Raw genomic sequence first — 26,638 nt, forward strand, 5'->3', positions numbered from 1 at the left:
CAGTTAGACATTCATAGGTTAGATGGGCAAATTGTACCGGATGCAGTTATCTAGATTTCAAGTGCAGATTTTCCATATCATCTGCTGTTTCGAGAAATGCCCTGAATTAAATCTGGAATTTCCTCAATATCAGAGGTCCCCAACCCTAGAAACCAGGCTGTGCAAACAAGCAAAGCCCCATCCATGGGATGCAGGCAGCACACAAAACCACGCCCCCTCTGGTCCACGGAAAAACCTCTCCCCACAGAATTGATCCCTGGTGCCTAAAAGATTGGGAGCCTCTGCTCTATATAATGCCCATCAGTTGGCAGCACATAGCCAACCTGGACTAATTTCAAAAAGATAAAGTGGATTAGACCTGGTTAACATTTGGCCAAAATGCTTAGGAAATCCCAGAGACTAGATTGGGAAACTGGGGAAAAAAATTAGGAAGATAATGAAATGGAAGCCACTTCATATTGCTATCAAGAACAAGATTTCTGATTGTGTTAAACAGGACTCTTTACCTTTTCCTAGTATCTGGCTATACCATCTCCCAAATGAGAGAATTATAACATTCTACTGCAGAATAATAAAAACAAGATCAAGATCAATCAGGCAAAAGCACTGTATTTAAGTTGAAAATCAAGATACTATAAATAGGCTTGCTTGGAAAATATATAGGAATTAATTCTATTCCAGTTATGAAGATATATAACTGAAACAGAAATGGATCATTTTGAAAAATGAAATGCTAATTTCTATTAGGCAAAGAATCTCTGCTGTTTAACATAACTACTTTTTTTATATAAAAAAAATCTGCAGGCCTAGCATTTCAGAGGACCTAAAAATAGGTTTTGCCATCTCTGATCATGCCACTCAAACTGAGATAAGTGAAGTAGGAGATCTGAAACAGTTTGCAACAATGACAAGAGCTTTACTAGAGGTAACTATAATTACCATCTTTCAGATATTCTCTTATATTTATTGTGCTTTTTACCTTGCCTTGCTTTATTATAAGCCTCCCAGAGTCAGTTTGAAGTTAGAGAATACATAAATTGCATTGAATTGAATTGTTGCAGTCCATGTGATTAACTGCCCTTGTTTATATGAGGGCTAGTTCATTTATAAAATCTGTATAGAATTCATATGTCTATAAGTAAAAGGTAAAGTTTCCCCCGCACATGCATGCTAGCCGTTTCCAACTCTAGGGGCCGGGTCTCATCTCCATTTCAAATCCAAAGAGCCAGCCCCCTTCTGAGGATGTCTCCGTGGTCATGTGGCCGGCATGACTAGACGCCTGATTCACTGATATTTACATTTGCATTTCTGATCCGCTTTCTTATTATTTCTTCTTTATTTTCAAATACCCACAAAACATTGAGGCAGAAAGTGAAATCAAGGTAACAAAAAAGAATTCCATCATGGTCAGTATCAACTTTTTGTAATCACAACAGTTCCAAAAGAAGTTATGAATTCATATAACACTTCTCTTTTTTGTATTTTTAGTTTACGTACTCACTCTGTGATGACTTTGCCATGTATAAAAATATTCTGAAAATGCAGTATGAGGAAAAAATACAGGAATATGCATCCAAACTCTGGCTAGAAATAAATGACCGACTGGAAGACATTGAGAAACTTTATAAGGAGGTACAAGTTAACCTCCTTTATCTTCATTTTGCACCAGTGCATGATTGTCTTTGTGCTGTTTATAAATAGCTGATAAAAGAATAAGTAGGTAATTAGGAAAAGCCAATCAAATTAATATAAAAGTTGAGTGCAAGTATTTAAGTTCTTCAGAACTTTTATTTAAGGGGGAGGAAGAAGAGAAGGAGAAGATGATTGGATGGCTATTTAAAGCAGGAGATTTAGTCTTGTAAGTCAGTCCTAAAATTCGGGCAGCAGGCTGATCCTAAGGGATACTGGTGGTTTTAAAATTAATTCCTTGTCTCACTATGGATTATACAGATAGTCCTCAACTGACAATCTTTTGTTTAAATGACTGTTTGAAGTTACATACAGCACTGAAAAAGGTGGCTTATGAGCGTTTTTCACACTTACAACCGTTGCAGCATCCCCATGGTCACACGATCAGAACTGGGATGCTTTTTTTTATTGAAAAGTTTTACAATACATTTTTTAACAAAGCAAAACCCCTCCCCACCCCCTCCCCTCTCCCCAACCCTCCCCAACACCTCCCTCCCTTCCCCCTCCCCCCTCCCTGACTTCCCAGAGCTCAATACAGGGTATAAAAATACAAACAATCATAGTCTACCTTATGCAAATAACAATAAACTATTAAATCTATCGCACTTTAACTCTTATAAACTAACTACAAGCAATATAAATATCACATCAATACTTATTCAAATGCTAGGTGAAACTTTTTAGTCCCATATTTATTCTGGATATAATCAATCCATCTTCTCCACTCCACAATATATCTCTGTTGCGACTGGTCTTTCAAATACGCTGAAATCTTTGCCATTTCCGCCAGGTTGGAAACTTTTAAAGTCCATTCTTCTATAGTCGGCAGTTCTTCCTTCTTCCAATATTGCCCTACTAAAAGTCTCGCTGCCGTAATTAAATTCAAGATCAACTTAGTGTCCACAACAGTAGTATCCATAATAATGCCCAGTAAAAACAGTTGCGGACAAAACTTTATCCTTTTCTTAAATATCTTTTGCATATTCCACCAAATTTTAATCCAAAAAGCTTTAACCTTTTTACAGGTCCACCATACATGAAAATACGTTGCATCTTCACCACCACACCTCCAACATTTGGGCTAGCAGTTCGGATACATACTTGCTAATTTTTTAGGATCTAAATGCCACCTATATGGGACATTCTGACCAACAAAATCAATGGGGAAACCAGATTCCCTAACAACAGTGTTACTACCTTAGCAATTACAGTGATTCACTTAACAGTTGTGGCAAGAAAGGTTGTAAAATGGGGCAAAAGTCACTTAACTATCTCACTTAGCAACAGAAATTTTGGGCTCATTTGTGATCGTAAGTTGAGGACTACCTGTAAATTATTTCTTCTTCAGTTGTTCTTCCATACACATACTTGACCACTAACTTACTACACAGCAGAGAAGAAAGACAGATTAGCCCCTATTTTTCCCCTGTTCCCCTCATACTGTATGTGGAAAAAGAATGTTTATGTTTCATGATTTTCCTTCCTTGATTATTTTGTACAGGATCTCATAATTCAGGCTTTTCAAGACTGGCAACCAGCAGTTGTGTTGCAATTATAAGTCTCAAAAATCAGATCCAGTAAATTCAGTAATGTCTTCCAGATATGCTAGATTAAAATTCTTATGGTGTGCACTCTAAGAACCCTGAAGCAGATAGCTTCAGACAAACTGACTTATGGTTCACACTGTAGAGTAGCTCCGTATTTTAATCTTTTTTTTAAAAAAAAAAATTTTAAAAAATAAAAGAAAAATTTGATAAGAACTTTTTTCTACAATGGGAATTATTTGTTTGGATAGTAACCTACTTTTTCAGTTTGTTATTTTTATTAATTCAATAATTCATACAAATATGAATCCTTTATTTTTTAATTACAGAAAGAAATCAAAACACGATATAGCTACCAACAACAACTAAGTGATGCGCTTGCTATTCTTAGAATGCACTATTCAGTGAGTTGCTACTGTGTTTACTTGAGGCATCTAATACAATATATGTTTTTTGCTCTGACTTTTTATTAGAATGGTTGAAAGTTTTTCTGAACAGTATGTTATGTTTCTCATTGTTACCTGTTACCACCTTTTTCCTTCTTTGCCTTTATTCTACTATTTTTTTATTGCTATTTTTTCTGTGTTTGTGAATTGCCCAGAGTCACTTGGAGTCAGGCCATGTAAAAAATTTTTTGAAAAAGTAGAGAGATATAGCTTACTCCTGTTTACCAGATTAAATTTGGAATTTGAAGCAATGTTTTTCAATGTTTTAACTTTCTGATTAAGAACCTGAATTGATAAAATAACACACGTGAAACATTCTAAAAGTCTAATGTGTCAGTGTGGATACATGTGTAGTTCTCTTGTGTATATGCTGTGATTCTGCCCAATCATTATGTAAAACAATTTTTACATAAGTGTAACAGGATCACTGGAATACATTGGCTTCCTTAGTCCCAACTGAACTTTGCCACTCCATCTATTGAAATACATTCAAAGAGATTAGATAATTTTTTATTTTATTTTTTATTTTATTTTAATTCCATTTATATCCCGCCCTTCTCCGAAGACTCAGGGCGGCTTACAAGCTTAGCAGTAGCCTTCATTCTATGTATATGCCTGCTTATTAGGGCTTTCATACACCCCCCAAGCGGCATTATTACAAAGTCAGCTTATTGCCCCCAACAATCTGGGTCCTCATTTTACCTACCTCGGAAGGATGGAAGGCTGAGTCAACCTTGAGCCTGGTGGGACGCGAACCTGAACTAATTGCAGGCAGCTGGTGTTACTTAAGGAGGCATTAGCCCACTGCTCCACCAAGGCTCATTTTATAATAACAGAAACTCTGAATGTTTTAAAGAGGATTGTATTAGTTTATGGAAGCTAATTCTGTCAGTGGCTACAAATACTGGTAGCTGTTCATTGCGTTCTGAATTGCAAGCTGTAACCTTTCCACACTGAATGCTAAAAGTGGAAGGTCCTATCATACTCAGTTTCACTGACTCATCTAGCAGGCCACTCTGACCTTCAGTACTTGACTACATGGATTTAAGGCCCAATCCTTTTCGTCCCAAATTTAGCTGTTAAATTGATGATGATTTGGAGTTTAACTGTTGTAAGCTGGAAGTACAGCCACTGCATTTTTCCTCCTTTATGTTACTTATGTGTGCTTCTAGGATGGCACTCATTGTATTCTGTTCTATGAGCTGCATTGGCAGTTGGTTTGCTTCCAGGTGCAATTCAAGATGCTGGTCTTGACTTTTGAAGCCCTACATAACATGGAGTCAGGCTATATGAGGGAATACCATCTGCCTATCCCATCAGAGCCTGCAGGAGGGGTGTGTTGCACGTCCTGTTTGCTATAGAGTTTTATCTGATGGGACCTAGACAGTATGCTTTTTTCTGCTGTGGCTTCTGCCCTCTAGAACATCATGCCCCCTCAGGATGGGGAGTTAGCACCATTTCTGTTAGTCTTTTGGAAGGCCCTGAAAATGTGTTTTTTCCAGCAGCCGTGGGTTCCATGGGGAAGTCCACATGACGGTCATATTGGGCTTAGATGGATGTTCTCCTACTGCATTACTGCTTTTATTTATATTTTATAAGGGTTTCTTTTAACTGTTGAGATGTTCTTTTACATGGCCCAGAGTCATGTTCAGTGAGCTGGTCACTAGATAAATTTATTAAATAAATTTTTAAAAAATTCCTGCTCTGCAGTGATTGCCACTGTTTCCTAATCTGAACCAACCCACTCCCCCAGGGAAATAATTTCTTTGTGATGTTTTACCTTGTGGGTTAAAGTTTGGGAAGTTGGTGGGACATAAACTGCTGTATCATAAAACTTCAGACCTCTCCGCACCTTCTTTGGCCACCTCTTAATTAAAATAAACACAAAAACTCTTATTCTTTTTTCTTTAGATCAGACCAAAAAGAATGGTAAAACACATTTATAGCCCATGTGCCTCCTGAAGCTGCTCTTGTATTCTCTAACTGGACAACTAGCTACAATGGGATCTCTCATTATTCCTCCTTTTGTTTTGACAGAAATATGTACAAGTTGATGAACAATGTAAAGTAGATTTGTCAGCTGCAAAAATAGATAAGTTAAGGAGAATCATTGATGAGCAAGCAGATAAAATTGAATATTTAACAGCGCTGTTAGAGGAAGAGAAAGATCTGAGAGATGAAAAGGTATGTTCTTTTTCACAGCCATTAAAGTCATTAGGCCAGCTGTAAGATCTGCTTTATTAAGCTTGTGGTCCAGCAAGTCTGATGCAATCCATCAAAGATAAATCTACCTTAAAATAAAATCTTTTTTTTCCAGTTTCGTTGGAGTTTACACTGTCTGTCTCTCTCCCACACTAGATGATTAAATTGAGCTCACCTTGGCTTAGCCTGGATCTTTTGTGTATCTTCAAATAACCATTAACCTAGCTATTTTGGAGGCACAGAATGAAATAAGGTCATGTGTGTCATTTTTTTAATAAATAACTGGGAGCGCAAAGTAAATAGAGGTGACACCAAACTGCATGAAATAGCAAAAACCTTAAAAGACAGAGATAACATTAAAATAATCTTGAAAGTTAGAAAATTGAGTAGATAATAACAGATGAAATAGAAATCAATGTAAACTTTGTCATTTTTTAAAAAAGAAAGCAATAAGACACTAACTTTGATCTTAACTAAAAGGCCAAGAAGATTATTCCAAATTAATTTATACTCCAAGAGAAATTCCTGTTCCAATTCAAACATCTGGAAGATATTTTCAGAAAGTAAAATCTTAGTTTAGAAATTTTGTATGGAAGGTTCTTTGATTCAAAGAATACCTTTTATAGAAAATGCAATCACCAATTAATGAGATTCTGTTTTCTGAAACAGGAAATTTGTCTTCAGGCTTATCTATTGTCAAGTATTAAATGCTGGAAGCCAATAATGGTTGTTAATTTTCAGACATGGACAACTTTGGAATACACATAGATAGCACCTTTGGTTTAATAAACAGTACTGGGATCTAAATACAATACAACTCTAAGCACAGTATCTCTGGAAACAAATGTCAGTTAGAAAGCTATGAAATCTAATATCTTTTTTTAAAAAGTGTTTCTTTTTTCCCCATGCCATATTGAAATTATTGGGGAAAAAGATGATGAAACCTCGGATATTGACTTTGGATCAATTGATAGATGATGATAATACTCTGTGTTTAGAGACTATTATCATTCACCAGATGTAACCCAATGGCAATATTTTTACAGCTAGAAACCTCTGTTAACATTGTTTAGTAACATTTTCAGCTTCTCTGACATCCAATATACAAAACTGCTAGTTAAATCTTTTAAAACTAAAAAGCCTACTAGAGGTAATCTTGAGTTACAACAGTTCATTCATTTAATGATTGTTCAAAGTTACAACTGCACTGAAAAAAAGTGACTTCACACCTATGACCGCTTTAAAATAAGCAAACCATGGTCAGTGGCCAAAGCCATTGTGAAAGCTCCCCACCATTGCCAGACTCCAAAACCTGGCCAAAGAACATTGATTAAGGAATTGGGTATAGTGGCTTGAATGACCCTTTCTAACATTACTCAACTTATGATGACAGCTGAGCCCATAATGTTAATGATAATGACATGGTCATTAAGCAAATCATGTGGTTGTTAATCATTGTAAACCTGAATCCAGCTTATCCAATGGACATTTTTTTGCCAGAAAATGGCAACAAACACTGCAAAATGGGATCATATTATTGTAAGATACTGCAACCAGTTGTGAATGGGAACCAACTACCAAGTACCCAAAATGAAATCACATGACTACAGGGTTGATGCAGCAGTTGTAACAGGTCATAAGTTACTTTTTATTTAGTCTGTCATAACTTCAAATGCTCATTAAGCAACTAGCCACAAGTCAAGGATTACCTATATAATTCTGTATGTTTGTGTGTTCATATTAACAAATTATGTTTGCTTATTTAAATTAAATTAAATCAAGTTAAATGCTGTATCCTTCTTGCTGTTCCTTGAATAATAAGCCTGTACAATATCCCCCTCTTGTGGTTTTAATCATGCTAACACACTCATATGCAGGTTTTTCCTTAGAAAGGGGAAACGGCAATATTACAAAAGACTACAAATTCCTAATGGGATTTTTGTGCAAAATCTATTTTGATTTAGCAGTCCAATTTACCATCATCCATTGTAATTTCTGTATATATTTTTTGAAGCAGAAAACATTGGGATAAAATCAGCAGTGTGGCATGTATTGGTATATGAAAGTTATAAGAGAGCAAAAGGTGAGACTGAAGGGCAACTTGGAGACTAGAGGCAGTGATGGGAAACAATTCCAGTACTTCTCTTTCCTAAAGTTGAATGACTTTTAACTTGCTATATTCAAAATCCTAGTAATCCTAGTAAAACCACACCTGGAATACTGCAGCCAATTTTGATCATCATATCACAAAATAGATGTTGACAGTTTGGAAAAAAAATCAGAGAAGAGCAACTTAGATGATCAAAGGTCTGGAGACTAAAACATATGAAGAACGGCTGCAGGACCTGTGTCTGGTTAGTCTAAAGAACAGAAGAAATAGGGGAGACATGATGGCAGTGTCCAAGTATCTGAGGGGCTGCCACAAAGAAGAAGGGGTCACATTATTTTCCAAAGCACCAGAGGGCAGGACAAGAAGCAATAGTTGGAAACTGATCAAAGAGAGAAGCAACTTGGAATTAAGGAGAAACTTCCTGACAGTGAGTACAATTAACCAGTGGAACACCTTGCCTCCAGAAATCATGGGCGCTCCATCACTGGAGATTTTTAAGAAGAGGCTAGACAGTCACTTGTCTGAGATGGTATAGGTCCTCCTGCTTGAGCAGGGGGCTGAACCAGAAGACCTCTAATGTCCCTTCTATTCTATTGTATTCTATTCTATTCTAGACACAACATAAATCTATATTTTATTTTAGAGCCACTAGTGGGAGCTAGGGACGCAGTGGCTCAGTGGGTTAGGATGCTGAGCTTGTCGATCAGATGGTCGGCAGTTTGGCGGGTTGAATCCCAAGTGCCGCGTAACAGAATGAGTACCTGTTACTCGTCCCAGCTTCTGCCAACCTAGCAGTTCGAAAGCACGTAAAAATGCAAGTAGAAAAATAGGGACCATTACAGTGGGAAGGTAACAGCGTTCCGTGCCCCTTTGGCGTCTAGTTATGCCGGCCACATGACCACGGAGACATCCTTGGACAAGCGCTGGCTCTTCGGTTTTGAAACAGAGATGAGCACCAGCCCCTAGAGTTGGAAACGACTAGCACGCATGTGCGGGGGAACCTTTACCTTTACCTAGTGGGAGCTAGCCAATAGGAAGTGGGGGATAGATCAATATTTAGGTTCACACTCAGGCATACGGACTTTGATTCAATGACTGAGCCAGCCATTTCCCTTCAGCCTAATATACTTCACAGGATTGTTATTGGAATAAAATGAAGAAAACTTACCATGTAAATTTACACTGAGTTCCTAAAGGAAGGAGTTGTGGTGATATAAAACAACAATTAGAGTTTGATTGGATCTGATTCTGAAGGCATTAATACAGGTAGTCCTTAACTTACAACAGTTCATTAATGACCATTCAAAGTTACAATGGCATTGAAAAAAGTGACTTCATGATCATTTTTCTCACTTTTAAACATTGCAGCATACCAGCAGCACATGAATAAAATTCAGATGCTTGGCAAATGGCTCATTTTTATGACAGTTACAATGTCCCAGAGTCATGTGGTCACCTTTTACGTCCTTTTGACAAGCAAAGACAATAGGGAAGCCAGATTCACTTAACAGTTGTGTTACTAACTTAACAACTGCAGTGATTCACTTAACAACTGTCGCAAGAAAGGTCATAAAAGGGGGCAAAATTCACTTAACAAATATTTTGCTTAGCAAGAGAAATTTGGGGTTCAATTGTCTTAAGTCGAGGACTACTGAACTCATTAATCTTTTGATTTTGTCTCAAAATGTTAAAATTAAAATATTACATTTTCTTTTGTGGGACTGCCAAAGTTTTAAATTTCTTTTGGTTCCATGATCAGCACAGAAAATACGAGGAAAGCTTTACTGGTACTTGTTTAGAAGTTCTAGAAGTCTCTGGCAAGTTGAAGTAGGTTATAGTCCTGAGGTTTTTGTGATAAAGCTATTAGGTAAATGTTGACTTTCTCTGTTTTGATTAATTGAAGTTTAAAATATTTTCATTGTTTAAATTAAGAATATTAATAGTTTTTGCTTATTATTAATAGGCATTATTGATCCTTCGTTTTGGAAAGCAAGGACATATATTAAATAGATTATGAAATAATAAAATTATAATCATATTATACAATTATTATTACATTATTAAATAGTTTTAATAATAAAATTGCATAGAGGGCTCTACTGCTCATGCTGTAAAAACACAGAGAGTGAGATACACCAAGCCAACCCTTTTGTAATAGTAAATTGCAAAACAAAATCTATGCTTTAGTAACTGCAAAAGGTGATAGCACTTTTAACTGATTTGCTACTTGCCTTTGCTAAACTGGAGCCCTTTCCTGGACCTGCCTGCTAGTGCCCATAAACTCCCAGATTTGGATTTGGGAAATATATTTATCATAAGACACAATTTGTTTTCTTAGCAATTCTTATGTATAACGGGTGGTGGAGCTAGTGTTAAACCTCAGTCATGCAAAAAAAATCACAGCCTATACATGGATTAAGATAGAAAGCTTCAATGCAGCTTAATTGGATTAAATGTCTGTATTCAAATAGTCTTGCTTGAATTTTAAAGTAATTTACTTCAATTCACTTGAAAATTCACTCTTGCTTGTTTACTGTTGTTATTATTATGATGCAAGAAGTCTATGTATTTTTAAAAAAAACTAAAGGTGGTTCCTGGTGTCTCAGGTAATTAAGGTAATTAAGCCTATTAAGGCAGCAGTCCCCAACCCTTACAGCTTGACAGCCCAGCAGGGGGCAGAGGGGAACCAGGCTGCATGAGTAGCAGGTCGGCACCACACACATGCATAGCTCCACTCATGTAAGCAGTGGGCTGGCGCACATGCATGTGCTGCTCGTCCACCTCTCACACATGTGCAAAACAGCCCACCTCTCATGCGCCCCAGTTCAAAATAAGCCACAGCCTAGTATTGAGCCACAGCCTGGGGGTTGGGGACCCCTGTATTAAGTCATGATACTGTTGATTTAAAACTGGGGGTTTGCTTTGTAATCACACATGGTGGGAGAACATAACAGGAAATGCATACTAATCACTTCTTTATATTGTTTGATGTTTATGAACATCTAGAGGCAGATTTTTATTGGAGATTATTTAGATTCATTTGGGTTTTTTTCTCCATCTTTTTTTTTAAAATGTTGAGCAGAAAAGCTATTTTGCTACTAAATTTGCCTGAACCAACTTTGGGTGTGCTGGAGGCTGCAAATGGGATTATAAGCATCTGCTGAGAGGCAAGGAAAGCAAATGAAGCAAAGTATATTGTGCCACCCCTTCATGGATTACTGCCTTGTCGTGGCGAAGGGGCTTGCGTAATTCAATGAAGCTATGAGCTATGCCCTGCAGGGCCACCCAAGAAGGAAAGTTCATAGCAGAGAGTTCTAACAAAACGTGATCCACTGGAGAAGGAAATGGCAACCCACTCCAGTATCTTTGCCATGAAAACCCTATGAACAGTACCAAAAGGCAAAAGGATATGACACTGGAAGATGAGCCCCTCAGGTCGGAAGGCGTCCAATATGCTACTGGGGAAGAGCAGAGGGCTAGTACTAGTAGCTCCAGAAAGAATGAAGCGACTGGGCCAAGGCCGAAAGGACACTCAGCTGTGGATGTGTCTGGTGGTGAAAGGAAAGTCCAATGCTGTAAAGATTTTTCTCCATAGGAACCTGGAATGTAAGATCAATGAATCAAGGAAAGCTGGACGTGGTCAAACAAGAGATGACAAGACTGAACATCGACATCTTAGGTATCAGCGAACTAAAATGGACAGGAATGGGTGAATTTATTGCACAGATGATTTCAATTTTATTTTTATCTTGATTTCTGTACTTATTATATGTTTTTGTTGTTAGCCACCCTGAGTCCTTCGGGAGATAGGGCGGGATATAAATCCCATCAATAAATAAATAAATAAATAAATAAGGTATACTACTGCGGGCAAGAATCCCTAAGAAGAAATGGAGTAGCCTTCATAGTCAATAAAAGAGTAGGAAAAGCAACACCAGGATACAATCCCCAAAATGACAGAATGATCTCAGTTCGAATCCAAGGCAAACCATTCAATATCACAGTAGTCCAAGTCTATGCCCCAACCACCAGTGCTGAAGAGGATGAAATTGACCAGTTCTATGAAGCCCTACAGCACCTTATAGAACTAAAACCAAAAAATGATGTCTTTACCATCATGGGTGATTGGAATGCTAAAGTAAGAAGCCAGAAGATAACCGGAATAACAGGCAAGTTTGGCCTTGGAGTACAAAATGAAGCAGGGCACAGGCTGATAGAATTTTGTCAAGAGAATACGATGGTCATAGCAAACTCTCTTTTCCAACAACCCAAGAGACGGCTCTACACATGGACATCACCAGACGGTCAACACAGAAATCAGATTGACTATATGCTCTGCAGCCAAAGATGGAGAACCTCTATACAGTCAGTAAAAACAAGACCAGGAGCTGATTGTGGCTCAGACCATGAGCTTCTCGTTGCAAAGTTTAGGCTTAAACTGAAGAAAGTAGGGGAAAGCACTAGGCCACTCAGGTATGAATTAAATCATATCCCTGTTGAATATACAGTGGAGGTGACAAATAGATTTAAGGAATTAGATCTGATAGACAGATTGCCTGAAGAACTATGGACAGAGGTTCGCAACATTGTACAACAGGTAGCAACCAAAACCATCCCAAAGAAAAAGAAATGCAAGAAAGCAAAATGGCTGTCTGAGGAAGCTTTGCAAATAGCTGAGGACAGGAGGGAAGTGAAAGGCAAGGGAGAAAAAGAAAGATACGCCCAATTGAATGCAGAATTCCAGAGAATAGCTAGAAGAGATAAGAATGCCTTCTTAAATGAACAGTGCAAAGAAATAGAAGAAAACAATAGAATAGGGAGGACCAGAGATCTTTTCAAGAAAATTGGAGAGATGAAGGGAACGTTTCATGCAAAAATGGGCATGATAAAGGACCAAAATGGCAGGGACCTAACAGAGGCAGAAGAGATTAAGAAGAGATGGCAAAATTACACAGAAGAACTATACAAGAATGAGCTTAACATCCCTGATAATCACAATAAGGTGGTCACTGACCTTGAGCCAGACATCCTAGAATGTGAAGTGAAGTGGGCCTTAGAAAAGCTGAGCAACAACAAAGCTAGTGGAGGTGACAGTATTCCAGCTGAGCTATTCAAAATCTTAAAAGACAGTGCAGTAAAAGTGCTACACTCAATTTGCCAGCAAATTTGGAAAACTCAACAGTGGCCACAGGATTGGAAAAGATCAGTTTACATTCCAATTCCAAAGAAAGGCAGTGCCAAAGAATGTTCAAACTATCGCACCATTGCACTCATTTCTCATGCTAGTAAAGTTATGCTTAAAATCCTACAAGCTAGACTCCAGCAGTATGTGGATCGAGAACTACCAGAAGTACAGGCAGGATTTTGAAGAGGCAGAGGAACTAGAGATCAAATTGCCAACATACGCTGGATCATGGAGAAAGTTAGAGAGTTCCGGAAAAACATCTATTTCTGCTTCATTGCCTATGCTAAAGCCTTTGATTGTGTGGATCATAAAAAACTGTGGCAAGTTCTTAAAGAGATGGGCGTACCAGACCATCTTATTTGTCTCTTGAGAAACCTATATGAGGGCCAAGAAGCAACAGTGAGAACTGGACACGGAACCACTGATTGGTTCAAAATTGGGAAAGGAGTCCGGCAAGGCTGTATACTGTCGCCCTGCCTATTTAACTTATTTTTTTTTATTAAAAAGTTTTATCATACATTTTATCTTTAACAAACCCCCCTACCCCTCCCCTATCCCTCCCTCCTTACCCCTCCCCCCCTCCCCCCCCCGACTTCCCAGAGCTAAGTACAAGGTATAAAAAACAAAAAAAAGAATCATAAACAACCACATGCTAACAACCGTAAACTCTAAAATCTATCACTCTCTAGCTCATATAAAATAACTACAAACACTATTAATATAAAATCTTCATTTCAAAAAAAGGATTTAGGCAATCTAGCATGACTTGGGACGCGCTTAAAAGCTCCAGCCTTGTCCATCTGTACATCCAAAACACCATTCCAATCCCCCATAAAAATAACAGATTTATAATCCAACTGGGTAAGCTTTGTATAAAGTAAACTAAAAAAGTCAGCTTGTTGTTAATTAGGAGCATATAATCCAACTAAAAGCGTCTTTTTGCCTTCTAGCAGCAGCTCTATCATAACGTATCTTCCATGCTTATCTGCTTCAATTAAGTCTGCTGTTAAAGCACTTTTAACATAAACAACCACTCCATTTTTCTTATTCATTGCAGAAGCAACAGATCGCGTACCCAACCTTGAGTTCAGTAAATACTTTTGATCCACAACCCTAATATACGTTTCTTACAAACATATAACATCTATCTTGAATTGTTTTAAATATTGAAAAACTTTCTGCCTCTTCTGTGGTGAATTTAGTCCATTAACGTTCCAAGTTAAAAATTTAGTTGTCATGCATATCATCCCAAAGCTCTTAAAGCGCTGCTCTGATAGGACTATCTTTTTTAGGCCGTGCTCCTCCCACTGCTTGGCTATAAGTACGTTGTGAAAGTTCTATAGACTTCTGCTGATCTTGTTCTTTTATTTTTTATTTTTTAATCGTTTTAAAGCAGCACGCGTCACCCTCTGCTCTCTAAGATCATCCAAAGAAGTTGTAGCTTGATCTCCTCCAGCACCGTTCTCCTCTGTCTGTCCATCTTCAGCCTCTTGATGTTCTCCTTCTCCAGATCTCTTTGCAGCTTCCAAAAGTAATAATGGGGTTGCTTTTAAAACGTTATTGTAAAAATCACGCGCCTGCATCACAGTAACCAAACGGTACCTTTTACCTTTGTGCATCACCATCAACCCAACTGGGATCTCCCATCTGAACCTTATATCTCGTTGTTTGAGCTCTTGCACAAGAAATGTAAAATCCTTCCTTCTCCTTAAAATCTTTGGAGGAATTTCTTTTAGAACCAAAACTTCTTGATCAGCAATCACAACTTTAGAATCATAGGCAGCTTGTATAACTTCATCTCTAATTTCCCTCTTTACAAAATAAACCACCACATCTCTAGGCAGCTTTCTCTGTCTAGCAATCCATGAATTCACACGAAACACTTTATCCATGCCTCCCTTTATTTCAGATGCTGGCTGGTTCAATACCACTTCCAGAGCCTCAGAAATCAGCTGCTTTAGATCTTCCTTAATATTCTCTTTTAAGCCTCTGATTCTAACAGCAAACTGCATCTGATAATATTGAGCAAGACTCAATTCTCTGTCCATTTTGTCTCTTAAATCTTCATTCTCCAATACTTTTGCTTCTAATATGGCATTCTTTTGAGTCAAATCTTCCACTTTTTCATCCAGGTCTTCCACACATTCAGCCACTTTATACACTGAAGACAAAATGTCTGCCTTCATCACACTGAACTTCTGTTCCATCCTCTCTTCCATTCTCTCCTCCAATTTCTCCAATTTCTCCTCCATCCGTGCAAATTTATCACCCATTGATTCCAGAATTACCTGGGCATGTTTTTCAAGAGCATCTTGTAGATCCTTCGGTGTCAATACATCAGGAGGATGCAACGCCTGCAATGATGATTGTTGCGTCGGAGAAGTTCCAGCACTCCGAAGAGTTTTTGAGGGAGGTTTAGCCGCCATCTTTTACTTCCACTTGTGACGCACTTTCACTTTAAGTTTAAAAAAGTCCATCAAGCTCGAGAGTAAAATATAATAATCCTCTTCATCCTTTCCTCTTGTACCGCTCTGCCTGCTCCTTTTATTCCATAGTCCTTCCTTCAGCCTGCCTATTTAACTTATATGCAGAGCACATCATGAGAAAGGCAGGGCTAGATGAATCAAAAGTTGGAATTAAGATTGCCGGAAGAAATATCAACAACCTAAGATATGCAGATGATACCACTCTAATGGCAGAAAGTGAAGAGGAACTAAAGAGCCTCTTGCTGCGGGTGAAGGAGAGTGCAAAACGTGGGTTGAAACTTAACATTAAAAAAACCAAGATCATGGCATCCGGCCCTCTCAATTCCTGGCAAATAGATGGGGAAGAAATGGAGGTAGTGACAGATTTTATTTTCCTGGGCTCCAAGATCACTGCAGATGGGGACTGTAGCCAAGAAATTAAAAGACACTTGCTCCTCGGGAGGAAAGTCATGGCAAATCTAGACCACACACTAAAAAGCAGAGACATCACCCTGTCAACAAAAGTGCGTATAGTCAAGGCTATGGTCTTTCCAGTTGCAATGTATGGCAGTGAAAGTTGGACCATAAAAAAGGCTGAGCGCCAAAGAATTGAGGCCTTTGAACTCTGGTGCTGGAGAAGACTCCTGCGAGTCCCTTGGACTGCAAGGCGATCAAACTGGTCAGTCCTAGAGGAGATCAACCCTGACTGCTCTTTAGAAGGCCAGATCCTAAAGCTAAAACTCAAATACTTTGGCCACCTAATGAGAAGGAAGGACTCACTGGAGAAGAGCCTAATGCTGGGAAAGATTGAGGGCAAGAGAAGAAGGGGATGACAGAGAATTAGATGGCTGGATGGAGTCACTGAAGCAGTAGGCATGAGCTTAAATGGACTCCAGAAGATGGTAGAGGACAGGAAGGCCTGGAGGAACGTTGTCCATAGGGTCACGATGGGTCAGACACGACTTCGCAGCTAACAACAACAACAATATTGTGCCATCTCAATACAAGCTGTTCCCTAAACATAATTAAGTGATATTAATTAAGTGAAGTACAAAACAAAAGAGCTTGCACTGTGATATCATGACTGACATTTCACCATTTGGCATCATTATTCAAAGCTAGACCTTACCTTGTTGGGTCATCATTTCAGAGATATTTCTTTACTGAAGCAGAGAAACAAACAAATAAAAAGAGCAGTCAAATAGGAGCGATTTTAACTTCCTGCTCATTTCCTCATTGAATTTCCTTGTGGGAATCTGGCAAAGAATCTCCTTCCCTTCCCTTTCTTTCCATACCCTTCCATTCCCTTCCCTTCCCTTCCCAGCTGGCAGGTAAATAACTGCCACTAGGTGAGAAAGGGAGCCAAGGATTGTGAAACTGCCTGGGAGACTGTCATGGAACACTAAAAACGAAAATCCCATGACCGTAGTCGCAGCCCAGCAGAAGCCAATAGCACTGAGCACTCACAGCTTCCCCAAATTTCACTTCTTCAGGACGCTGGGGTCCCAGATTTGGCCCTTTTGTGAATTAGCCCACCTTAGTACCTTAGTTCAAAAATTGTTGCTTTGTGATTCACCATTTGACCCAGTGAAAAATTATCAGTGAGAATTTTAGTAATATATAGATGGACATGAATTGGGTCAGGGCAACAGGTTGTCCAATCCTGCCCTTGAGAATCTTTTAGTATTTTGATAATTCTCTTGGTAACAAAAATGTATTTACTTCACAGGTGGCCTCTATTTAAGAGCTCAGTAGGGAACTATTTGTCAATAATGATGTATCAGGGGATTATCTCTAATAAGGATTACAGGTAGTCCTCGATTTACAACATTTCATTTAATGACTGTTCAAAGTTAAAACTGCGCTGAAAAAATTGACTTATGACCTTTTTTCACATTTAGCATCGCGTGATCAAAATTCAGACGCTTTGCAACTGGCTCATACTTACAATAGTTGCAGTTCCTTTTATGATCACCTTTTATGACTTTCTGACAAACAAAGTCAAAACAAACCATGTTACTAACTTAACAACTGCAGTGATTCATTTAACAACTGTGACAAGAAAGCTCGTAAGTGGGGTAAAATTCACTTAATAACTGTCTCACTTAGCAACATAAATTTTGGGTTCAATTGTGGTGGTAAGTCAAGGACTACTTGTACTGAAGGGTCTGTTACTGTAGATCTCCATTAAAAGAGGCCTCATTTGCTCTTTCTGCTTTTTACAATAGCAAATATAAATAGGACAATGAATAAAAATGATTGCCTTTACAAAATAAATTACACAAATGTTCAAAACAACTAGAAGAACTAATCAGACATATAAGGCTCTTCTTAGCTGAGGGAAATCTGGTTTTGAAATCCAAGGGAAATTTTCTGTTGCAACTTGTTCTCCCATTTCTGCTGTGCTTTTAGAAATGTCTTGCCGATTCCTTTCTTTCTGTGCCAGGTAACGTTCTGGAATGGTCCTTCTAATTCTTTTCCTTTTTCTGATTTCTTTCCCTATGATTTTGTCTGTTTTCTTAGGCTCAGAATTCACCTCCAACTGCCATTCTGACCCTTCTTTTTTGGGTATTCTCAATTTGATCTGTATTTTTAATAATTTGCTTCCTGACCTTTTTTTTCCCCCTACCCTTCTCCTCTTTTTGAGTTTCTTCTTAAGTTCTAATGTTCCTAACATATCTAACAAACTTCTGCTAAACTGCTTTGACTGAGGATTGCCCTAAACCAATTTCTTTGTTCCCGTCAGTTCTAACATTTCTCCGATCATGTTGCTGTACCGTCAACTTTTCCATCTATGTTTTTCGAAACAGAAACATAGAAAATTGATGGCACAAAAAGACACAGTGGTCCACTGAGTCCACTAATTTGTGTTTTTGTTTTCTTTTTAATCTATGTATTATTGTTACTATTCCTTGTTATTATGGTCTATTGCACAGTCAGCCAGTTGGCCTTTTTGTCTGCCTATTGAGCCCTTCCCAAGGATCTGGGATAGGTAGATATGGATGTTGTTAGAGGTATTGTCACAGGATGTAAGCTATTACAATAGAATATAGAATAGAATACTCTTTAATGGCCAAGTGTGATTGAACATACAAGGAATTTGTGTCAGGTGCATAAGTTCTCAGTATACATACAAACAACAAAGTAATGTAATCATAAGTAAAGGTAAAGGTAAAGGTTTCCCCGCACATGCGTGCTAGTCGTTTCCGACTCTAGGGGCCGGTGCTCATCTCCGTTTCAAAGCCGAAGAGCCAGCGCTTGTCCGAGGACATCTCCGTGGTCATGTGGCCGGCATGACTGGACACCAAAGGCGCACGGAACGCTGTTACCTTCACACCGTAGTGGTCCCTATTTTTCTACTTGCATTTTTACATGCTTTCGAACTGCTAGGTTGGCAGAAGCTGGGACGAGTAGCAGGCGCTCACTCTGCTACAGCGTCCTGAGGGAAAGAAATTGAAACAGCTTATGTCCTGGGTGTGAGGGGGTTTCTGTACATATTTTCTCAGCCCTCTTTCTGACTTGCACAGTATACAGGTCCTCAATGGAAGGCAAACTGTTTGCAATTGTTTTTTTCTGCAGTCCTAATTATCTATTGAAGTTGCTGTGCCAAATCAGACAGTTATAGAGGTACAAACAACAGATTCAAACAATTCCTCTGTAGAATTGTATCAGCAGCTCCTTGGGCAGTCTGAACTTTCTTAGTCGATACAGGAAGAACATTCTTTGTTGTGCCTTTTTAATGATGGTTTTAATGTTAGATTTCAAATCCTGGGAGATTATGGAACCCAGAAAGTTAAAGGTTTCTACTGTTGATACTGTGTTGTCTAATATTGTAAGAGATAGTAGAATAGGAGGACTCCTCCTAAAATCCACTATCATCTCTACAGTTTAAGTGTATTCAGCTCCAGATTGTTCCAGATGCACCACAGGATTCAACCTCCCATCTGTATGCAGATTTGTCACAGTCTTGAATGAGACTAATGACTGTTGTATTATCTGCAAACTTCAATACTTTAATGGAAGGATACCTGTGAAGATTCTGGAAAAGATAATCAAACAACGAATCAGCGAACACCTAGAGGCAAACAAAGTCATTACTAAAAGCCAACATGGGTTTGTCAAAAGCAGATCATGCCAGACAAATCTTACTGCATTCTTTGACCAAGTGACAAAATTAATGGATCAGAGGAATGCTGTGGATATAATTTATTTGGACTTCACTAAGGCATTTGATAAAGTAGATCACAACCTACTACTCGATAAGATAGAAAAATGTTGGTTAGACAGCATCACCACCAGATGGATTTGTAGCTGGCTGACTGGCCGTACTCAGCCTGTGGTCCTCAATGGAACCACATCTACATGGAGGGAAGTGTGTAGTGGAGTGCCCGAGGGCTCTGTTCTGGGCCCAGTGCTCTTCAACATCTTCATCAACGATTTGGATAGATAGGGAACTCATCAAATTTGCAGACGACACCAAGCTGGCAGGAATAGCCAACACTCCAGAAGACAGGCTTAAGATACAGGAGGATCTGGACAGACTTGAACACTGAGCGCTATCTAACAAAATGAAATTCAGTGGTGAAAAAAGTAAGGTTCTACATTTAGGCAAGGAAAACCAAATGTACAGGTATAGTATAAGGGGTACCTTGCTCAATAGTAACTGTGAGAGGGATCTCGGAATCCTAGTGGACAATCATTTAAATATGAGCCAGCAGTGTGCTGCAGCTGCCAAAAAAGCCAACACAGTGCTGGGCTGCATTAACAGAGGGATAGAATCAAGATCACATGAAGTATTAATACCACTTTACAATGCCTTGGTAAGGCCACACTTGGAATACTGCATCCAGTTTTGGTCACCACGATGTAAAAAAGATGTTGAGACTCTAGAAAGGGTACAGAGAAGAGCAACAAAGATGATTAGGAGACTGGAGGCTAAAACATATAAGGAACGATTGTGGGAATTGGGTATGTCTAGTTTAACGAAGAGAAGGATGAGCAGGGGACATGATAGCAGTGTTCCAATATCTCAGGGGCTGCCACAAGGAAGAGGGAGTCAAGCTATTCTCCAAAGCGCCTGAAGGCAAGACAAGAAGCAACAGATGGAAACTAGTCAAGGAGAGAAGCAACCTAGAACTAAGGAGAAACTTCCTGACAGCTAGAACAATTAACCAGTGGAACAACCTACGTCCAGAAGTAGTGAATGCTCCAACACTGGAAGTTTTTAAGAAGAGACTGGACTGCCATTTGTCCAAAATGGTATAGGGTTTCCTGCCTGAGCAGGGGGTTGTTGTTGTTGTTGTTGTTGTTGTTGTTAAGATGTAATACGATTCATCATCCCTCAGAGATGTACAGCAGAATAGAAAAGAAGGAACTGGAAAAGATAGCAAAATATGTACATGCAAATAGAAACAGAATGACTGTGACAAAAGAAAGCAAAGATAGAACCAATAGTCATAGGTGCCTTGGATGCAATTCCAAAACAATTGGAGCACCACTTGAGCACTATTAGTTTTGACAAATTCAGCATCAGTCAATTGCAGAAGGCAGCATTAATTGGAATATAATGTAACTTGAAATTTCTGTCTTTACCAATGACTGCAATTATCAACAATTGTTAAGTCTGACTTCTTATGTGGCAAGTGCCTGTCTGTTTAAATTCTAAAGTGTCAGAGCACTTTAGCCTCTTTGTTTTCTATTACTTTATTATTATTATTAGTAGTAGTAGTAGTAGTAATAGTAGCAGTAGTAGCAGTAGTAGCAGTAGTAGTAATAATCATAGTAGTAGTCGTAGTGGCAGCAGTAGTAGCATTAGCATTAGCATTAGTATTATTTATTTATTGGCAGAGACAAAGATAGGCCTAAAGAGAAGTGGGTGACATCTTTCTGTTGAGATTTATGCAAATTAAATATCCAAATGTGATTGGATAGAGAAACCAGTTATTTCATTGGATGTAACATATTATGTGCCTAATGAAGCCCATGGCGCTATTAGGGCAGAGGTCCCCAATCTTTGGGGCACCAGGGACTGGTTACCTGGAGAGATGTTATTCCACGGACTGGAGGGGGCGTGGTTTTGTGTGCTGCCTACATTGCGCGGATGGGGCTTTGCTTGTTTGTGCGGACAGGTTGCTGGCATGCTGCAGACCGGTATGGGTCCACGGACTGAGGGTTGGGGACCCCTGCATTAGGGTATAACTATGGTCTATAAAACCATTGTTTCTTTCTAAGAGTTACTTTCTTTTTCTTACCTAAAGCTCTTCTTGCCCCCAAGAAACTTTTCCCAGTATATCTGCACTCTTTGGCCTTCCAAAGATTCTATGACTAAGCTGACCGTGTGATTTTCCTGAAAAATTGTTTTTGTAGTCAGGTAGTTGCCTAATTTGTCACAATATAGCTGTCCTTTTTTTTCCTCTGGAAAGATGCATCAGAGGCTTTAACTTGGTACCCCAAACTCTCCTATAATTCCCTCTTCAAAAGTTTGAAATGTTTTATTATTTTAAGCTTCATCATCCCTCAGAGATGTACATGTTATGCAAAGTGTTGATTGCAGGTCCAATCATTATGCTATAATCTGAGCAATGATTCAACTTAAACTCCAATACATAAAATGACAGATGGTACCATCAGCAAAGCTGTAGTAGTCAAACCAGGCTGAATCAGGACATAAAGAAGAATTCCAAACATAATTAGCAAACCAATTTGCCATCCTGCAGACACTGCTTAATGATGTGAACATGGAAGAAAACTAGATATCTGAAGTTATCTATTACTGTGTCAAAAGGGTGTGCCAGATCATATGACTCTGAACATAAGTATGGATCTTGGAGAATGCCTATATTTGGTAAACCAACCCAAACAAGCGAAACTGATGTCAGTGCCCAATAAACTGAATTTTTTCATCAGAAAAAGGAAGAGTTTGAGGCACATTAAAACATTTTGGAATTAAAAGATACTATGCAAAAACATGAGCTTTATCATTCTCAGATGCCTAACTGGAAGAAATAAATCAACATACAATAAAATATATAATAATATATTTGAACATGTCTAAACTATATTTGTTTCTTAGATGTATTTTGCCATGAATATATTCTATATAGCATTTCAGTTTACTTCTAAATTGTCAATATCATGTTATTAGTTTTCCTTTCTTTTTATCTTCGGATGATGTAGAAAAGAATTACCTAATAATTACCTAAAAATTTAATAATACCATATCTTTAAGTAATTCAGCTATTTAGTGCTAGGTGTCACGATTTTTTTAAAAAAAGATCTCAGAATTCACTGTTATGTTCTTAGATCATTATAAAGTTGTGTTACAACTTCCTTTTTTCCCCTCCATCTCATTAAAAGAAATATGCAGCAGTAAAATCTCAACAGCCATTTAACAATGTATGCAAATGTTCTAAATAGCTTTGAAGCAGAAAAGAAGAAAGAGTAATTCTCCCAATAAGCTTGGATGCATACAAAGTCTTTTCCATAATGAATGTGTCCAGATTTTAACAAAGGCCATGCATAATAAAAATGTAAATGAGTTTGCTTTACTAAAAGTATAACTTTAAAGTCTTTTGTTGTATGCTGTCCTGAAACTTTCCTTCAAGGTTATCACTGCTTGCATGGAGATTTACCCAAAACCTTCAACGGCATTTTTTTTTAAAAAAAACAACTCCAAACCGAATAGCCTATGTGTGATGTGCATGCAAAACTGGTCTAAAGCTGAGAATATGAATTGGCTCTGGGTGGCTTCAGCACGAAGCAAAAAGCCAACTATATTGCTATAAGACTGCCTGACGGACTCCATGTGGCTCCCAGCCTGGAAATTTCTTCAATTTTGACATGTGATGTACTCGTCACTGCAGTGGCAGCCCTGTCACTGAGAAATGGCACAAAGACAACAAGGCACCCCCTCCCTCTCCTTAGCCCTGCACATTGCAGCCCCCTGGAGCTGTCTGTCCATGGTTTCTCTTGCTTGCCTAGTTACAGACGGCCCTTCTAAACTGAGAGATAAGGGTGGGTGGACTGGATAGGCCCCAGCTGCCTTTGGGATGCAGCTTCTACAATAAATTGGCCTGAATGATGAGGGCAAACAAACAGTATGATATGTATTATGCCTGTCAATAATACAGCCCCACATGTTTCCGTCTTTGTATAAGCAGGACCAAAGCTTTTCTTCGGCAAGTTCTATTTCATCTCCTAGCTTTTCCTTCCATTCACATTATAACTTACATGACAGGATTCAGAAATTTTTATGATAGCGGCATTGTATAACCATTGTGTATCCATCGCCCCCCCCCATCCCAGCATCAGATTTACATTTTGTTATTCTTTTATGCCTCTTGCTTTAGAAATAGATGGCTTCTTAATCTTTCAGCTTCAACTTGAAGGGTATGTTACTGTGGAGTGGCATCGGGAACAGATGCGAGAGTTGAGAGAACAAATAATTAGCCTGATTGAAAGAAACACACAACTTCAAGAAACTATGAAGCAGGGAGCGAAAGAGCAGACTAACTTAGGTAAATTTTGCCTGTAAATCAATCATTAGAGATAACATCATATGCAGGAAAACAGAAAAAGTATATAGAAAAATAAATGGCAGAATAGTATCTAACCAGCAATTGCTCATTTCTTTTTATTTTGCTCTTTAATTTGAGTTGGTCTTGAACTTTGATAGACAGTGCAATTAATTTTTATTTATATGCTTATTTTCTGGATATTTATTCTGGTAAAAAGAAGATAACAGTATTTATCAACTTCTACTAAATAATAAATGAAGAAATTAGGAAAAATGCCTATTAATGTGGTATACACATATATGTGTATACAATAGATTACTTCTCCTTGCTGCACACCAAAAAGTGGAAAATTAGAAATTTGCAAACATGTCATCTCTGCTTTCTAGAAATTAAGACGTTTTGGAGCAACTAAGCCCATATCAAAACCAGATGTTAAGACATACTAATAATAACAAAGTACATGTAGCAAAAACAAAATACTGAAACATGATACTGTTGGATGGGAATATAAATTAGCATGAAGTCAACATTTTTGCAGTTTTATCATCTCTTATGATTTGCCCATATCTTTCGCAAAATTTAGAACCACCTGCTAAAGCATTTTGTATCAGCTGTGAGTATTAATGAAAAGCAAAGGGTGCTCAGATACACTTGGCTCTTGAACTTATTTCTCAATCACCCTCTCTCTCTGACCAGCCAGCTGAACAGCAGGCGGAATTCTGTGAAGGTCAAGGGCAGTTGTGAAGGTCATCAGTCTGCCCACTGCCTTCCATCTACCATGGACCCGACTGACCTGCAGTGCACAATATGAATCTATTCAAATAGCCATGTAATTTCATGGTGTGCCTTATCCCCGCCTTATCCTTGCTTCTTTCAGAGAATGAAATAAAACTTTTGCAGAACAAAATGGAAAAAGATATGAAGGCAATGGAAAAGGTACTGTATCCTTTATTTATTTATGTCAGTGATTGATTAACTTGTACAATAGATGCAGGAATCTAGGAATTCACTAAAAATATTTAAAAGATGATCCCTACCATTCTATTGTTCCTAGCTTGTTGCCTTTTATAAACTGTTTTCAAAATATAGGATTTCTGTGGAAATCATGCATCCTGAAGTTCACCTCGGTTCGATGCAAGCTGGAAAAGCAGAATGAAATACCAAATTATATAAATGGAAAGTAATATGATGTTTCTGATTTGACAAGTCTGGTGCTATTTCATATAATAGCAATTTCATAAGGTTGAATTTTTGGAAACAGAATGGAATCATTGACAATAATAATAGTTCATTATTAATAATCATAAATATGATGTATATACATTAGAGGAGGGGTCCCCAACTCCCAGTCTGTGGCCTGGTGCCAGTCCATGACCCACTGAGAACCAAGTCGTGCAAGCAGTAGACGATGTGGGAAGCTCCATTTGTGCAAACGGCAGGCATGCATGTGAAACCATTTCCTTCTCCTCCCTGTTGCAGCAGCTGCCAATCTGCAGAGCCAGAAAGGTTGGGGACCACTGCATTAGATGAATTTTCTAAGTTGTCAAGAGTAGAGAAGTTAGTAAATAAAGTTAAACACACACTTTTTAAAACTTCCAAGTTGGTAATGGGCAAAAGGATGTAAAGGACTTTTCTTTGTTCTTTCAGACCAGGTATGTCCAAACCACATGGGCCACATGTGATATCTGGACAGCTAGTAATGCAGCCCCACAAGATCATAAACTTTAACAGTATTATGAGATTATATATACATTAAGTATACATTATGTACATTAACTACAGTGCATTCAGAAAGTATTCAGACCCCCCTCTTCACTTTTCTCAATTGTGTTACGGTACACAATTGTTGAAATTCATTTTTTTCTCATTAGTCTACACTCATTACCCCACAACGACAAAGTGAAAACAGATTTTTAGAAATGTCTGTAAATTTATTAAAAAAGAAAAAACTGAAATATCACATTGGCATAAGTATTCAGACATTATATTTTTTAAAAAAACTTTCCTCTTGTAATCTAAAGCTCCATAATGTTTTTTTTTTAATTAGTTAACAAATGCTCACGAATTACTGAAGGCAGAACTTGACAAAGAGAAGAAGAGAGTGCAAGCAAAAGCTCAGGTAAGATTCTATTCAAAAAAATTAAACCGTTTAGATAAATCTTTTTTTTTTTTTTAGTCTGCCTCTCCTAAGCCTGGAAAACAGACTGTTGCGATGATATCTGTACAAATGTTATGCCCAATATTTCACTCTCCAAATTTCCTCATTAACATTTATTAATTCAAAAATCATGCATCAATTTGCATTGGAACTTCAGAACTAATTTTATGCCAGCAGGCCTCCATCATCAAATTAAATAATAATATTGATGTATATTTGGGGAAGATGTGTATTGCCTTTGAAAACTGGATCTTTCAAAGCAGCTTAGTGTACTATCTATTATGGAGAGTATATATACTATGGAGGATTTCCTCATATGTCAA

General features: G+C 38.1%; 1 protein-coding gene across 1 annotated transcript in view; it reads left to right on the top strand.

Moving 5' to 3' along the window:
- LOC308677923 (uncharacterized protein C10orf67 homolog, mitochondrial) overlaps positions 1-26,638 on the top strand; it is a 69,300-nt gene that overhangs the window by 13,287 nt on the left and 29,375 nt on the right. Inside the window, exons 2-8 of the mRNA XM_081344631.1 lie at positions 805-925; positions 1,489-1,632; positions 3,563-3,637; positions 5,717-5,863; positions 24,016-24,157; positions 25,035-25,093; positions 26,205-26,276. Coding sequence (XP_081200757.1) covers positions 905-925; positions 1,489-1,632; positions 3,563-3,637; positions 5,717-5,863; positions 24,016-24,157; positions 25,035-25,093; positions 26,205-26,276 — 660 coding nt within the window. The 5' untranslated portion in view covers positions 805-904. The remainder of the gene's footprint in view (positions 1-804; positions 926-1,488; positions 1,633-3,562; positions 3,638-5,716; positions 5,864-24,015; positions 24,158-25,034; positions 25,094-26,204; positions 26,277-26,638) is intronic.

The sequence above is a fragment of the Vipera berus genome (genome assembly GCF_964194415.1).
Source record: "Vipera berus genome assembly, chromosome: Z".
Taxonomy (NCBI): Eukaryota; Metazoa; Chordata; class Lepidosauria; order Squamata; family Viperidae; genus Vipera; species Vipera berus.